Consider the following 17,613-nt stretch of genomic DNA (forward strand, 5'->3'; position numbering starts at 1 on the left):
ATAATATTAAATATTTAAAAACATTAATAGAAATTCTAGAGTGCATTAACTAAAACTGCCACGTTAAATTACTTTAGTTTATTTATTAATGTACTCAGGAAGAGTTTATATTCTTTAGCCGATTATTCGCTTGAAGAAACAGGCCGTCAAAGATGTAGATGTGCTTGTTTCTTCACGGGAAAAGATTTGGGGTAATTACATCACTTACAAGTGAATGGGTGCCGTCAGAACGAGAGTCCAAACAGCTGATTAAAAGATCACAATAATGCACACCACTCCAGTTCATCGGTTATCGTCTAGTTAAGAGATAATATGCATGTTTGTAAGAAACAAAATGTAAGAAACCTTTCCCATAAAGAAACAATTTTCAGCCAATTTTAAACTACGCCTTTAACCGAAAAACGGTTGATGATGCAATATTGATGTCGCAAGCACGACGAACCCAAAAACATGATGTGAAGAGGAAAACGAGAGCAGCTGGAGGACGGTGAAATCGAAGCAAGCCACGAAACAGCCAAAAATATCCGTCAAAGTCACACGCACCTGAAATGTAAAGCATGGTGGTGTTAGATTGAATTTCAGAGAGCAATTACCCTCCCAGCATGTGCGACCCACTTCAGGTCAGCAGCTGCTAGTTTCTAACATGAAACACACATCAACGCGACAGCAGCGAAGGTACGCTGCGTACCGTCAAACCTGATCTATCGTGACATCGCCGCCTTACGACGCTGAATGATTCTGCTGGGTGTCGCAAAGAGGGCCGTACCTGTTTCATTCATGCATTGAGGTCACTGAAAGCAACAATACAGATGATTCAGACCCCGAGGAACGCTTCGTGTGAGCAGAAAACAGCTCACAGAATATGTCAGGGTTTGAAAGACGTTTCAATTTAGCCAACTAAACCCCTCCGGGCTCCGATACATAGCCGCTCTCCCAGCGATTGTGCATCTGCGAAAGCACAAATTGTTTTAATCAAAACGCAGTATATTATGCTCAGCTGCACAGACGAACTGGCAGGAAAACATCGGCGTAAAAAGCCGGGGTATTATCAGTGCATTCCACCAGGGAGAGGCCATTGGCAGATCACCAGGGAACAAAGCATCACCGTGAGAGCAGGAGAAGGGTGGGAATGAGAAACCGGCACAGCTGCGTGTGTCTGTTTACATCGCTCCACCTCGCTCTCTCACACACACACACACACACACACACACACGCGCACACACACGCACCTCATCCCTTCAGCTTATTCGTTAGCCAAATGCAGGGATTCCCGATTTTTATTGACAGCTGAAGCTTTGAGATAAAAATGTAAAGCACCCCGAGATTCGATATTTAAATAATTCAATAAACAGCACGTTTGTATGTAATAAAAAATAATAATAAAACAAAAAAATATTATATATATTCACATATGTATAAAAATATTTTTATATAATTTTAATAATAATAATAATAATAATAATAATAAAAGTATTCATATTCAAATAAATTCAAATCTTAGTGGAAAAATGTGTCTTACCATTCATTTAAAATAATAAAGTATAACTTGATATAATGATAAAATATGAGAATATATGAGAATAAATATGAGATGTATATTTTGTATTATTTTTTGTAATATATCAATTACAATTGATCTAAAGATAGCCATGAACAAATAACCGTTTTGTGATTTTTCTTGCTCGTGTAACTACAATACGACCCATTAACGTCCAGATTTTCTCGAGCTGCTTTGAAACAATATGTACCGTGCGCGCGGTTTACACATGAATATGGACTTTTTTTAATGGCTGAATTATTTACTAGCTTTTCATCATCTCACAAAGCCCCGGCCTGACACAGCAGAGAAGGACAGGACTGGCTGCTCGTCCAGTAAACGGTTGGGTCGGTCGGGCCGAGCGGACGGCGCTGAGGCCCGTGTGTCACTCCCGGCGCTCCGCTCCAGAGCAATTTTCCACAGAGAAATCAATAGCGTAGCGCAGACCTCTCTACGGGGGAAATAGAGTTTGTATTGTTTCTCGCAGACAAATGCAGGCCTCGGGAAAGATAAATGGTATTTTCGCGGGCCTTAACAGAAAACTGTTCAGCCTCATTCATTCGCTCTCATCTCTTTTTTCGGGCACTCCCCGAGCATGTCGTTCTTCACCGGGAGCCTTTGAACTGAGCGTTACGGAGAAAACCTCATCGCTGCATTGTTCTGAAACGCATTATATTGGTACGATATTATCTTCGGCCCTCTTATGCTTTACAAGCGCTGCTTGACTTTTCCTCGTTGGATCTGCGTCAGATACACTTAATCCACCTGGATTCCACATCCATCTGAGGCTTGTGCTTTCCAAAAACTCCTGTCTGATGTTTTATAACTTTCATATCAGACCTAGTAGCCCCGTTTTATATCGCAGTGCAACCTAGAGAGCTATAAGTGTGTCTGAATGTATTACTAACCAGGCGCGATGCCACACGTCTGCAGGGTCAAGAATGCACAGTGAACATGAAATACTGCAGAAGAACATCAAAATCAGGTCTATGTCCAGATTAGCATACTACTACTGCAGAACACACAAGAGTATCCCACAATGCACTTGGCTTCAACGTCAGTTTCCAGTTGAGGAATGACACAACCAATATAGACATGAATACAACCAATAAAGACATCTGCTTGTGTTTATTGTATATACATATATATATATATATATATATATATATATATATATATATATATATATATATATATACACACACACACACACACACACACACACACATATATATATATTTTTCATTAACTATGCAATACATTTTTTTCTTTATTATTATTAATATGAGCATATTCATCCAAACAATAAAAATGTTTGAAATATTTCCATAATTTAACAATACGCTACTACAAGTATTCAATACTATTTTTAAGCATAAACATTTTTACTTTTCAAGAATTAATATTGCTCAGATATTATTACATATATAACTAAAAATAAAAGTAAATGTAAATAAAAATGTAATAAATATAAATAATATTAGAATCTTAATACTTTTGAAAATATAAAAAGTAATCAATAATACTATTAATGGGTATTAATATTATTTATAATATCAAGTATTTTAAATGTAAAATAACATTTAAAATTATTATAAGTAATAAGTGTATACCAGACAGTAAGTAGCAGTAAGTAGCGAGAACAAAAACTCTGGAAAAAAAAATTATAAATTATAGAGCTATTTTATGTGCATTTGCCATTTGTAACTATGCATGATATCAATTTGGCAAAGTCACTTTAATGTTAACTTAGTTCAGCTCTCATATAAACAAATTAATACGGCTTCAAGAGTGCATTACAGGCTTCTTTATATACATTATTTGGAAAAAACTGTGCACATCATTCCAGCCTTGTAAAATTGCTGTTAACATATATTAGGGTCGGAAAATCCCTGCCGTCATATTCTATAAGATTCCTTTGTGTTTACGATTGTGAACCAGTGAATGTTTAACACGCCTCTGAGAGCCAGCTATAGATCTGACCTCACTGTTTCCTGAGAATGACACACACACACACACACACACACACACACTGCAAAATCCTCTTGCTCCATCTGAAAGAGCTCAATTCGATCATGACACAAAACTCTGTGAGGTGAGTGAACACCAGTGTTTCCTACAGGAAAGAACGAGACTGAACTATGACTAATCAGGCTATATTTGTTTCCTAACATATTCAAGTCATTCGACGTGATTTATTTTATTCAGCGTGGCTTTGTTAATGTGTTAGAAAGCCACATGAGCGCAGACAGAAGCAACAACATACTGAAACAAGCAGATTCGGCAATAAAGAACGTGACTGACAAGCCTGCGCTACCTTTTTATGTCCATAAAACTCAACAACAGTAACGCAAAACGCAACTTACAGCATTAAAATAAAATCTAAAACTAACTGATACACTTTACAGAGTATTAGCTCAGACACTACAGTTCAATACAATGATTCTATTATGAAATAAATCTGATCTGATCAAATCATTTCGTGATTCAGATAAATGACTCCTGTATTTGACTCATTATGTTTCGCGTGTAAGTTTGATCGATTCATTAAAAAGCCGTTTTGCTGCAAATTCATTCTCGTTCTATAAAGCAAGAAAACTATTTACTGTCAACAGATTATGATGCAAAATTGCATAAATAACAAAAATCGGTTGCAAATGCAATATTTAGTGTATAACCTGCATGCTACAGGTTTGACAGGTTTTCTGTTTTTTTAGCTAAACTACCCTATAACATTGGAGAAGCATGATTTATAGATTTTTAGATGTTTGTTTGCATTCCAGAACACAATAGAACGTTGTATTGAATATTTACTGTCAATATGTTATTTTGAGGTAATTTGTCCAATGCAATCTAAACGGCGTTTTGATGCAGATTTCCGGCACACAAGAACAGCAAAAACAAACCCGCTGTTGCATCTGTGCCACGTGTAAAAGCGTGCAGAGCAAAAAAAAAAAAACCCAAAAGAATGGGACATAAACGCATTTACAACCCCGATCAAGCCAACTCTGGAATTCAATATGAGAGCGACCTTCGCCAACGTAGCATAAGAGCAAGAGCGAGCAAGAGAGAGAGATTACTGTGAGTTAATCTAGTATCAGATTACCGGCTCCAGAGGATGGCCAATGCACAACTCATTATTGAAGGAAAAGTCTGTTAAATACAGATTAGGGATCCAGTGCAAATGTCAGCCTTGGCGACCATCGCTGCCTCTCTCTGAACCGCTATCAAAAAGTGTGTGTGTGTGTATGACTAAACTCTTCTGTGATGCACGACTGTGCCTCTCCGCTCCACATGCGTGCATCTGTTACCAGCATGTTCGAAAAATCCCACACTCCAGTTTCCAAACGCAGGTCCAGCCAGTTCAGTCGTCCTTCCAGCCAACTTCCCTCCCAGCGATACGCCGTCTCAGGACAACACGGCCTGTCTGCTGTGCTTTTGCAGACTTTAGAGCACGCACGAATAATCAAAGAGGCTCCCATCTGTTGGTGGCGCGATGGGTGAGAGCTGATGAGTGCTTTAGCGCCACACCAGCATTTGCAAGAATGCATTTCTCATGCTGACAAAAACCCGAAGCAACTCAGCAAAAAGTGATCCCGGGAGTTGCTCGAAGGTTGCTTTTCTTAAAGCTCAGGAGAATAAATGCAAATTGCGGGTATGACTAATTTAAGCGTCAGATTTCTCTCAGATGTTTGTTCTTCTAACAAGGTACTGAGGGAAAAGTCGTAGTTAATAGTTAACTCTTTCCTCGCCATTGACAAAATATCTCAATTAGATTATAACGCTTCCTCGCCAAAGACAAGTCTCTCCGTCAATCCCTGTTCTAGAAGTATTACGGTAAGGAAAGCCCTTTTGCATGTGCTGAATGAGTTAAAGAAGTATATCTTTAGTTATATATCTCACAGAAATATCTCTAGTTATGTTGTGGATGGATTGATAACCCTTCCATATGAATATGAGAATGTATGTATGTGTGTGTGTGTTTTTGTGTGTCTGATCTGTTCTGAATGCAATGTATTCAATATAATTATTTACAGGTGAAAGAATATGATATCTGAATGTTTTTTGCTTGAAAATGCAGTGCTTTTCCCCATTTTTTTGCCCAAAATGTATTTCTGATGAAACTTATCTGCATTCAAGTGAGGATAAAACATGAACACATAAAGATAGAATAAAATGGATTTCTGTTGGTGGCTGGCAAAAAAAAACGCTGACAGGAAAAGAGTTAACAAATGTTATCTATTCTAAAGAATTTATAGTGAGGAGTTTATAATGAGGTTTCTGGCTTTTGATTGCACATTTGGTATCTTTGCAAATCTGAGGACAGTTTGAGACATCTTTTTGTTCATTCTAGAGAAGATCTAGAGGCTTTTTTTTTCTACGGAAACATCTGAGAAGTAGGAAGCATCTCTCAATTTATTCTCATTTGTGACTGGGGGAAACCACTGAGAAATTAAGGAGATATTCTGACACCTTTTTCTGATGGAAACGGGTGAAGGCTGAACACATCAGTGCGGTCTCAGCATCACAGTGAAAATATGTTTCTCAGAGCTTTCTCTTTCAGAGCTCAGAAAAAGTTATGGAGCTCTCAGTTATGGTTTCTTGAAGAATCAAGAACCTTAAGAATCTTTTATTTCTACAATTATGTGAGAAGTAAAAACAGACTAAATGAGTCATACAATAAGAGTACAGAGCTATAAAATTAACAGTATTTATAGTTTAGTCTTTGGAGAATTTGATGAGTAATTTCAGTTCACAGCGATATCTCTGACTCTTCATTGCAGACTTCTTTTGGAGATCTTTGATATCAGTTTAAAACATTTTTGAGATCTCTTCCTGAATTCTAGAGATTTCTGGGGTCTTTTTTTTTAAGGAAATGCCTGAGAAGCATTTTGTTTTCCCTTCAGAGCTCAGAAGATGAAATGGAGTTCTATGTTTTGGTTCAAGAATCAACTTAGTCCCAGATGTCTCTTCTAAAATGCCATATGAGAAGTAAAAATGAGTCATACAGTAAGAGTGCGGAGCTTCACAATTAACAGAATGCATAATTTAGTCTTTGAGCGTTCGAGAAATTGATAAGTAATGTCTGAAATCTATATTTTGATACCTTTTGCAAATTTCCGAACAATTGGAGACATTGTCAAGATCTTTTCTGGAGATTATAGATTACTTTTCCAAGGAAAAGCAAACGAGAAACATAAGGCGTCTCTATTTTTTTTCTCCATCTGTTCTCCTTTGTTTCTATGAGCGACAATTAAGATATTAAAGAGATATGTTTCTTTTGACAACTTTTTTATGGGAACAGACAAAGGTTGGAGAGCAGATTAGCATCACATAGAAAACGTATTTCTTAACAGTTTCTCAGTTCCGGTTTGTTTAATATAATCCACTTTGTCTCAGAGGTTTCTTCTAAAATTCCAAATTAGAAGTAAAAACAGATAAAACAAAAGCAAACGGCAGCTCAGATGCTTTTGAGAAGTATTTGGGATCATACTGAGATCTTTTTAAGACATCCCCTTTGATATCATAGAGTTTGAGATCTCTTCTGAGATCCTAAGCAAAGGCCTCCGATTTGTTCACTATCTAACCTCACTGGTATCTATGAGAAACAAACAAAACATTCAATAGGCGTCCTTTGCGACTTTTCGTAAATAACACAGACAGTTCGTTTTCTTCTTCCTTTTGCACCAGTTGTTATCAAAATTATTCATAAGCCAGATCTACATCCATCACTTCCCGAATTCAGCAGCCTATGCGGTAGATGTTTACACGATCTTCACAAGTTCACAACCCGAGCCTTAGACAACAGCTGGCATTATAATTTCAGAAAGCGCTGCAAAGCACTCCACAAGCAGCAGTCCCAGAACAAGCGGCACTCAAATGACAATTATCGACACTCTCTTCAAACCACGGCGGACGGCGCGTCTGACCGCCAGCGCGAGAACAGAGTGAACCTCATTAGCACCTCCAGACGGGGAGTGTTTGTGTGACTCACGCTGCTGAAGCTGGGGATGAGGCTGAGCGTGGAGCCGCCGTCCAGAGGGAAGGGAAGGAAGTGCTTCATGCCCAGAGAGGGCGTCACGGTGGGCAGAGGAGCTCGAACCAGCGCTGGCACCAGTCCGCTCTGACACGCGTTACCTGACGAGGAGACAGAGAGAGAGTCAGAGAGAAGTCACGCTCGATTCTGAGATGATACACGGCCACCTCGAGCGCATGTGCAACCCCCGGGGAGGGAAAGATTCATTATTAAGCGTGTTTTTCTTTAGCCGTTTATTTCAGAAGTGCTGATGTGTCTCGTATCTGCACGCCAAATTATGCCTTGCTTGTCATCACACTGCCTGTTTTATTTAGTTATGAGCTTTATGGGAAGCCAAACGCTCCAAATGAACCGTGCGATGCTATCAGCGTAACGCTTCGAACAAGTAAACTGTCGTGCGAGTAAACTGGCCGATCTGGTGGAGGGCCAGACGCGCATTCCTGCTGTTATTTTTCCAAATTACAAATAATATTTGTTTTTGTAATCTTTCGTCAAAAAAAAAATAACAAGTTGCTCTGCCTCTAAAACAACTTTCTGCTTTGGATGACATCATCAATGCCTCTTACTCAGACCAAAAAAAAAAAAAATATATATATATATATATATATATATATATATATATATATATATATATATATATATATATATATATATATATATATATAACTGATGCCATTTTATATGATATCATTGCCAGGTAATTAACAAATTAACAATGCTAAGCAAAAAAACTGCAACTAATAATGACTAAAATTAAGGAAGAATAAAAACTAAATAAAAAAAATGTAATCTGCTTCCATTAAACACAAAAATGCCACTGAACTGTGCTTAGAAATGTAACATAAAGTAGACATTTAATTTTAGCACGTTAAATTTGGTAGCCCTAAAACTCAAAAAAGAAATGAAATAACTCAATACAACGAAATAAAACCTATTTAAAAATGAAAATTTCAATGGCAAATTAAAATAAGACAAATTTAAGGTAACACATTTAATATTGTTTTTCCTCAATAAACTGCTAATTACTGTTTACTGAAAGTAAGTTTGTTGTTTGTATATTTAGGCATTGGGTTGCACATTAATATGTGCTTTATAAATAGCCAATATGCTAATTTTAGGCCCGCAAATAAGCAAATAGTTAATAGTGTTCCCTAATCTAAAGCGTTAGCAAATTTAAAACTAAAAGCCTGCCAAAGACTGACCTGTGTATGAGACGTGGCAGCAAACTGAAGACCACAGCAACTTTTGGCCTTTCCTTGAAAATCTGATTGATAAGATTGTTGTTCTAGGACCATCATGGATGTTGATGCAGGAACGCGGCCTAGTCTGGCAGAATAGCAGTGAGCGCACAACTCATGAGATCAGTTCAGGCAAGACGCGAGGATCCAGAACATTTCTTCGCCACACGCAGCGAAATCTCCGCTGAGGATCTGAGCACTGCCAGCGATGACATCATGACTTTTGTACCTGTTTCTCAAAGCCATCTGCCATATCATTCACTTTTTTTTAACAAACTCTCTGGTTACTATAAATATATGAACAAAACCCTTGTCAGACCGAGACTCTGGACTGGCTGTTATCTGCAATAGCAGTAGGCGCAAACACTAGTCCAAGTGGGAGAGAGAGAAACCAGTGGCAGAAAACAAAAGTAAATGGCTTGTTTTATTACAGTACGAGTGTTTGTGTGGGTGGCGTTGGAGAGGAGGATTTTTACAGCACATCCCATTACCGCACCAGAAAAAGAAACAGCGTTCCGTGTCCAAACCAAGACAAAAGGCAAAGAAGAAAAACTAAAGACCAAAAACCAAAAGCGATGCAGAAATTTGATGCTAGTGAAAAATGCATTGCTCGAGAGCGACTTCATCCTTTGTTTTATTGAAGTATCAGTTTTGCTTTTTGACAAAAATGAGTCGGATTAACGGGAATAGCATATCAAATAATTTGGTTAAATGGGAATTCAACTTGATCTTGGCAAATATGAGCAATGCTTGAGACATTTTTGGATCTATTGTGAAACTCAAATGGAGACACACGTCTCAGGAGAAACATCTCAGATGCAGATAGACGCTTTTTATTGTCTCTGTTCGTTTATTGCCGTCTTAGGTATTAATAAGATCTCCTTTAAATGATTCTATCACATATGGCTATTTTAAAATAACCTCTTTTGTTTCTAAGATCTCTTCTGAAACTCTAGAAAAGAGATTATTTGGGTATGTTCCTCAAGAGAAAGTGAAAAAGAAAGTTTTTCACTTTTTATGGAACTCCATTGTGTTTTTTCCCCCCCAATACATAGGTTTAGGTGCTTTTTTTTAAACCTCCAACCCCCTAAGGTCTTTTTCTAAAAAGAAATGAACTCTAATGTATCCTTTTGAGCTCATTACTGTTTAGAAAAAAACACTTAGACCTTCATGAAATTTCCTTTTTGATTTTCATATCACATAAGTTTATCTAAAAAATCCAACTTTTCTTTTATTCTTTTGATTGCATAGCTTTCTATAGCTCTGATATCCTCCGAAACTCTAGAAATTAGATGACTAAGGTCCTATTTTCAAGAGAAATGGGTAGGTTTTCTATTGAAGCCAGTTTCAACTGTACAATATTAACTCACAATTGTTTGTCACAAAAAACGTCAGAAATGGGAAAATTAAGTCACAGTTAGGATGTTATACACATGCACAATTCCAAGAAAAAAAAGTCAGAAATGGGAGATATATTGTAAGCTTTTCCTTCTGTGATAAGAAGTGCAATTCCAAGAAAAAAAGTCACTTATGCATATCAGCCTCATCTGCTCTAAAATAGAATTATTAAGCTCTTTTTCTCTGAAAACAGTGGGAGACTTAGGTGAAAGTCTCCATTTGATTTAATCAGAGAAGCGACTGAGATCAAAAAGTCACGAATGTGATCTGCTCTGCATCAAATGGACCTCAAATAATCTCAGTGTTTGTTCTTTCCTATGCGGTTTTGCAATCAGCACCGGCACCGACGTGGCTTACGAAAACAAAACGTTGCTAATTCTTCTAGTCCTGTGGGGAGGAGAGGAATAATAAAACGAGAGAATAATAAAAAAAAAAGAGCACGCCCTTGCTGCAGCCCTAAATGGTTGCTCCACATGCCTTTGTGCAAGTGCAAGCATGTCTTCGTTCTCCCTTGACAAAGCACGTCAACCTCGGGCCTCCGTGTCGGCGACTCGACTCTGACATGTCAAACGACATCAGGCTAAAGGAATGCTGTCACGGAGCCAGACACAGAACAAGAAAACAGAATTAAATATGCAAGCAAAACGGCGGCCTGAGTGACAGCAGGGACCGCGCTCGCCGTCAACCAGGAGGGCGTCTTTAGACCCAAGCATCTGGGTTTTATCTCCTAAGGGCTTTGAAAAGCTTTACGAGGTTTGATTATGGTGTGCTCGCGATGCAACAACATTCAAAAGCCTCTTTCTGGAAAAAGGCAAACAGGCAAAACATCAACGTTGGCAGCGTGTCACTCGGGTTTAAGGGAACACGACTTATTAAGTTGATGAGAACATTTTGATTGTTACGAGGCTTTTTGACACCGTGCCCGCAGCGAGAGCGCGTCTTTTACGGCTCTGTTTTCGGTTTCAAAGAACAGTAATGTGGAAAATGTCCAATCTTCTCTGCCCTGCAGTCAGTCACTGAGCTGTATTTTCAGCACCTCCTCGTCTACGGAGACCACCTCGCTCTTAGCGCTGAAACTAGCTCTCGCGTTTTTACAGAAAGGGGTCAAGGGTTCAACGGTTAGCATGGTCCGCTTCTCCCTCCTATCTCCACTTATACATCACGCACACTATACTTCTCTCTGCGCCTCTGGCTGCCTCACTGAATTTCTCTCATTATCTGTCTTCGTGTGAATCTCCTCACTTACCAGAGAACAGAAATCGTGACGAACAAATCTTATATATAAAATAATCTTATGATACAGTGACTGGATTCCCAACAAAATCCATTTGAGTTTCCACTTTAGGCATTCTACTTAGTCATTTTGATGGGTTCACAACATCCTGCCTATGAGAAACCCTGCAAGTATATATCAACTTATTTAACTAACCCTAAACCATCTACTCTGAGAGTTAGTGGACATATAGTTGCAAATAAATGAGAATTAGTTGACATGCAGTTACTTATAGTTAGTAGAATGTCTGAAGTGGACTATCAAAATAAAGTATAACCTCAATTTTAATGGTACGAAACCTGGTAAAAGTTATGGTACTTGCCATGTGAATGCACTCCATGTGAACATGGTTCATAAATATTAAATGGTATTAAAAGAAAAAAACAACAGCATTGAAAATCAACGGGGAGCGAATTTACTCTAGTGGAAGCATTTGGTACTGCGCCCAAACAAAATAATTGTAAGATTTATGGCTTTTATGGCTAAAAACGTCACTACAGCAATAACCCGCCATGTGTTTTCTTTAAAAAAGAGACCAGGTTTGGCACATCAAAGCTTTCAAGATTCATGACAGTTTATAGGAAATTTCATTTTTAGGTCAGTGCTTTAACAGGTACTGAATGGATCGCAAATATTTCATAAATATAGTCTAGTAATGCCACAAAATCCCCTGAAAATACATTTTTTTAAATAAAAACCATTACTAAACTATGTCAAATTACAGCAGATAGATTTCATTGGAAAAAAAACAACGAGCAGAGGGTTAAGAATGTTCTGAAGACAATACTTGAATTCCTGAATTCCTTCTGATTTGAGCTGCTGAAAAGAATGCTCCTAAAATTCAACACAAAATAACCTTATAAAGGTCTTGATTATTTTAGTGCTTATTTTGATTATTCATTATTAAGGTAATCTGTGGATCGTAAAAAATAAAAACAAACCCTGAAATGAAATGAGTCTTCAACAAGAACGTTCTTATGAGAATACTTGCACATTCTTACAGCTTATCTTGAGAATTTCTTAACTTCCATATCAAGTAGATCTAATTAGATCTAGAGCTAATTAGGTTCAAGGTTAATTTAACCAGTACAGAAAATCACAATGCAAAAGCAAACACAATGAGGTGTGCAATCTAGATAAAGTTCACTCATTTATATGGAATTAATGATTCGGCTCTTAATGGTTTCCTTATGGGATTCTTACAAAAAGTGCTTCAAAAAGGTTCTTCACGGCATTGACATAGAAGAACTATTTTGGGTTCCGTAAAGAACCATTCAGTCAAAGGTTCTCTTTCTTATCTATTTATAATCTGAAGACCTTCTTTTGCCAGAAAGAACATTTTATAAAACAGAGAAGTTCTTTCGATGTTAAATGTTCTTTATGGAAAGGTTTTCTCTTCAAGAAAAAAAAATATACATTTTTTATGTGTTTTTGCAAAATGTTATTCAAACCTAAGCGCTTGCCCGCGGCACTTGTTTATGCAGTATCCCCCAAATGCACGTAAAAACACTGGAAGGAAACTCTCCTAATGTAAAAGAAGCTATTTGACACATCAAACGACAATGAAAAGCCGTATATGCATGAAGGCAACGTACAGTAGATTATAAGCTAAAGAGGATGCAAAGGAAAGCCAGTATGAAAAGAAACAGAGTGCAAAGTTTTAAAAACATGAATCCGTGAACTTTGACTTTACTTTCACCCACCTGTTTCAGTTCTCACCGACTCTAACAACACCCACCGGCTCTGTGAAACACCGCTAAACACACACATCGTTTCCCACTGCTGCAGAGATCGCAGTAATGAAAACAGGGATAGAGAAGTGTGTGTGTGTGTGTGTCAGAGAAACTGCCTGTAGCATCGTCTCCATATCTCTGTTCAGATGTGCCCATCATCTTAAAACAGCCCTCGCTGCTCACGGTGCTGCTGACTGAGAGAAAAAAATGATGTCTGGAGGACAAATATGGCATGTAAATAATTAATCACATCCGCTCTGTTTGCTCGTCACTAGGATTCTCCTAGACTTGATCCAGTCTGTTTTTTCTCCATGTCCCTTTTTTATCTCTGACATAAACACACACACACACACACACACACACACACACACACACACACACACACACACACACACTGCATAGCTCAGAGAGTCTCTCCTGCTGGACAGTCAGTCAACACATCATATTATATACAGCAGTTTAGATCAATACAACAACTTCACGTCCTTCAGTTTAAAAACAAGCAAAAATCTTGCATTATTTACAGCAATGCACTTACAAAGGACGTCTCTGGGGCATTGCACTAGGATAAACAATATAAAAAACACAGATATCAAAAACAAAGCACCAAGACTAACAAAGCAGAACATTTTTAACAAAACTAGTCTAAAAACTCTATACAATATTTCCTCTCATGTTACTGAATCAAGGTTTAGCTGGTTAGTATTCACAGTTTGCCCCTGCTGGTAGATTTCATAACTACAGCATTATTCTGCTGATAAAATATTGATTTATTGAGTTCATCTCTTTTTGTATGATACATAAAATTAAATAGAAATTATAATAGTAAAATGTTTAAAATTTCTATGAAATATTTTTATAAAATAAATAAATTGTTTAATAATTTTATTTTTTTATTTATCAATGAAACATTTTTAATTTAGTTTTTTTTTTATTTCATTTAGTAGATTTTCATAATAGATAAAAAGAAAAAAAAGGAAGACGAAGATAAAAATGACTAAATTAAATTGTTTAAACGGTATAAAGTTTTTTTGCAAATCGAATGTTTACAATAAAAAACATTAGTGTTGACACGGTACTGGAATTTCGAACTTCGATACGATACTTTAAAAAATATTGATATTTGTTACCATTTTCTTTAACACAGAGAAAAAAAATTGATATTAAGGTGGGTCATTTTTTTAAAAGATAAATATAACGAGTGTGGACTATACTGTTTTTATTATTTAAAGATTAAAATATACTCTAACAAATGCATTGCTCATCGTTCATAAATGCTGGTTAATACATTAACATAATTTGATGAACAGATTTCAATGCCTCATTCGTATATAATCACCGACCCACGCTAAGCAACCATGATCTGCGCTTTCCGTGAAAGTTTCATGTGAACAGCCCTCTATTACTATGCTATTCAACCAGAGCGAATGAGACAAGACGGCCAACGCGACTTTGGAGAGAAGTGAAAGTGACAGCTCGGCTAGTATCGGTATACCGATACTTTGGAAAATCAATATCGGTACCATTCGGATATTTCAGTATCGACAATTATAGAAATATCTATATTTCTGACAACACTAGAAAGCATAACATGTTTTGTCCCTTTAAAATCATCTGGGAAAACAAAACACAGTGATAACCGATTAACATAACAACCAAAAAAACACCTGATACTTCATTCTTCTCTCAAATTAAGAATCGTGTTATTACACCGGACACCGCTTCAGGTATTAACATAAAAATCCACCCACAGGAATTATGTCGATAATGCACAAGCAGACGTTCATCTAGACAAGTGGTCCCAGTGCTGAAAGGATGATAATAAACATGCGCAGCGCTTCAACACGTTTCTGCTTTGAATCCGTCTGGAATGCCTCGCATCTCAGACTTCCACTGTAAGCGCATCGCTGTAAACATCGTTTTTGACAAACTGCGGGGATGAATCGATATATTACTCCACAGATGGAGTTCATAAAGCTTAAGTTGTTTTGCACATTCCACTAAGGGCTGGATTCAGTACGATCCGTCATTGACGCGAAGAATCGCGAGCCTCGATTATTCCCGAAAATGATAAAACAGTCTTTTCGAAATATATAGGACTTTGCTGATACATTAACTTACGATCAACCCCTAACTAGAACTGGTCAGGGAGCGCCGGCCATGTGCTTTGCAATCCGAGGTTGTGAAGCAAATAAATAAATATCTCGGGGTTAACCACACTGCAGTCTCTGCTGTCATCGCCCACATCACAACAAGATCTACACTGCTCTAAAGCCACGGGAGTCCAACAGCCCGTTTCTGAGATTTCCAATTGTAAAAGAAGTGTATTTAAGACAGTTTATTGACCTTTTCGTAACAGAACCAACACGGATTTGATCCCAGTTGGCACCCGTGTGATTGCTCGAGCTGCACTGGATGAATAAAGAGTCTTGCCCTGAAGGTTTGCAAATGCTAAATGTTTGTACTGTTTTCTTATTGCTTTGAAAAATGCAGTAGAATGGGGAACAACGCTAGATGCTAAAAGCTCAATTTATTTTAACGCGAGTGCCGCATTTTTTAGAAATGCAAGAGCAAAGGTCAAAGATGTCCATCTAATGAGTTTTTATATAGAGAAGTAAAGCTAAAGCGTGCTGAAATGGACCCTTATATGTCAACGTTACACAGTGGCTTTGTTCCGAAACCTACTGAGATCCCTTCATAGGCAGCACTGTGGGAGTCACACCGATAGCACTCATAAGTTAAAGTGTTCATGAACTGACGAAATCGAAATGATCTTAAAAAACAAAAAAGAAGACGGATTGTGGACGTGCCACTTGATTGTGTGGTTAAACATTGCCTCCGAAAAAGATTGTTTCTACATCAGCAAATAATGCAGTAGGGTAAAATAGTGCATTTTACCATTTTGTTTTCAACGTTTGAATGATAGGTATATGCTTCATATGCCATCTTGATTAACCAAGCTCACTGCAATGCATTGTGGGATGGCATTCAATGCTCAGGATGCATGCAAAGTATCACACTTTTTAATTGTATTTCACATGCGATGCTTTACAATGCTGCCTATGTAGACAGCTCTGTGCTATTTGGAACAAAACCAGACACAATAGGTGTTGTACCACATCGCGTTGACTACTGCATCGAAGCTACACATCAGGGACCAAAATATATCAAGATGGCTTTTATTTCAGTCAAGTTATTTGAATGCACCAAAAAATGCATATTAAAAACTATTTGGAAAAAAAGCACAATTAAAAAATGGATATGCAATAAAATGCGTAGCAAAAACTATTTGTAAATAAAGAAAAATTGGACATGCAATACAGAATACCAAAAGCAGAAACATTGCATTGAAATGAGCATCAGTCACTTCCACTTGACATGGCTTTAGTGGTCGTGCATCACGGGACGCCACCTGCCTCTGGTGCAGACATGGTGTGACATGCTAAGCAGCAGATTGACATGCTAAACTATTTTTAAAATATATAATAATTGCACTCCTTTTCAGCACTGCAAAAAGTTCAGAAAGGTCATACACTCTGCCTTTTAAATTCATACAGTGTCTTAAAAGTGCATTGTAATGTTGTTCCCAGTACTTCTTGTGGCATTTCTAAAAACGTCAAACAGCGTTCAAGCCCCTAAAAGCTGCATCTAACGCATCGGCTTCACCTCGGAGCAACAGATCCGCCGTGTCTCCCGCGGAGAGCTCCGTTCCCGTTCAGAAAGGAATCATCCGTTCAGCGGGAAGCTTCATTTCCAGGCGACACGCTGAGACACAGAGCAGCGCGTTTCCTAAAATCTCCTAATCCCTTCAGTTTTGTTGTAGCTCACGATTTCACGCTCTGCCGAACAAATCAGGTGTCTGGTGTTGCGCGCGAGCCGTGCTCCTCTGATACAGACGAAACCACAAACTTACCCATAAACATGCTCTCCATGGTCGTCACGCGTCCAGGTCCGTGGCGTCCCCGTGCACCGCTGCCGTCAAGAGTGAGTCCATAATCTCATCTGTGCATGTGGGAACCGTGACCACGAGGACTGCAACGACACCTCGCTGGCTTTCTGTACACGGCGTGTGTGAGAGGAGATCCCACTTCAGAGAAAGTCTGAGTCTCGCTCTCGCACCTCCGTCCTCAGCCGTGTGTCAGAGCGCTGTAATCTGACTCCTGGTGAAGCAGCTCTCTCCGGCGTGCCGATATCAGCGTCTCTGGCGGGAGTCGAGCCGCGGCTGCTCATTTGTTCTGTCTGAGTGTTCCTCAGGCACTGCTCTCTCTCTCTCTTATCTCTCGTTCGCTCTTCCAGCACCTCCCTACTTCATCTATCATGCTTGCTCTCTCTTTCTCTCTCTCTCTCTCTCTCTCTCTCTCTCTCTGCACAGTTATCTAGTGATGTCCTCATAAAGT

The 17,613-nt window shown here is 38.3% G+C and overlaps 1 protein-coding gene across 3 annotated transcripts in view; it reads right to left on the minus strand.

Moving 5' to 3' along the window:
* znf385d (zinc finger protein 385D) overlaps positions 1-17,507 on the minus strand; it is a 58,569-nt gene extending 41,062 nt beyond the window's left edge. Inside the window, exons 1-2 of one of the 3 annotated variants that reach the window (XM_043260186.1) lie at positions 17,130-17,507; positions 7,533-7,675 (exon numbers count right to left, since the gene is read on the minus strand). In XM_043260186.1, coding sequence (XP_043116121.1) covers positions 7,533-7,675; positions 17,130-17,148 — 162 coding nt within the window. In that variant the 5' untranslated portion in view covers positions 17,149-17,507. The remainder of the gene's footprint in view (positions 1-7,532; positions 7,676-17,129) is intronic. The other 2 variants (XM_043260185.1, XM_043260187.1) reach the window with 2 other exon arrangements.
* Positions 17,508-17,613: the final 106 nt, after the last annotated feature.

The sequence above is a fragment of the Puntigrus tetrazona genome, chromosome 16 (genome assembly GCF_018831695.1).
Source record: "Puntigrus tetrazona isolate hp1 chromosome 16, ASM1883169v1, whole genome shotgun sequence".
NCBI classification, from domain to species: Eukaryota; Metazoa; Chordata; class Actinopteri; order Cypriniformes; family Cyprinidae; genus Puntigrus; species Puntigrus tetrazona.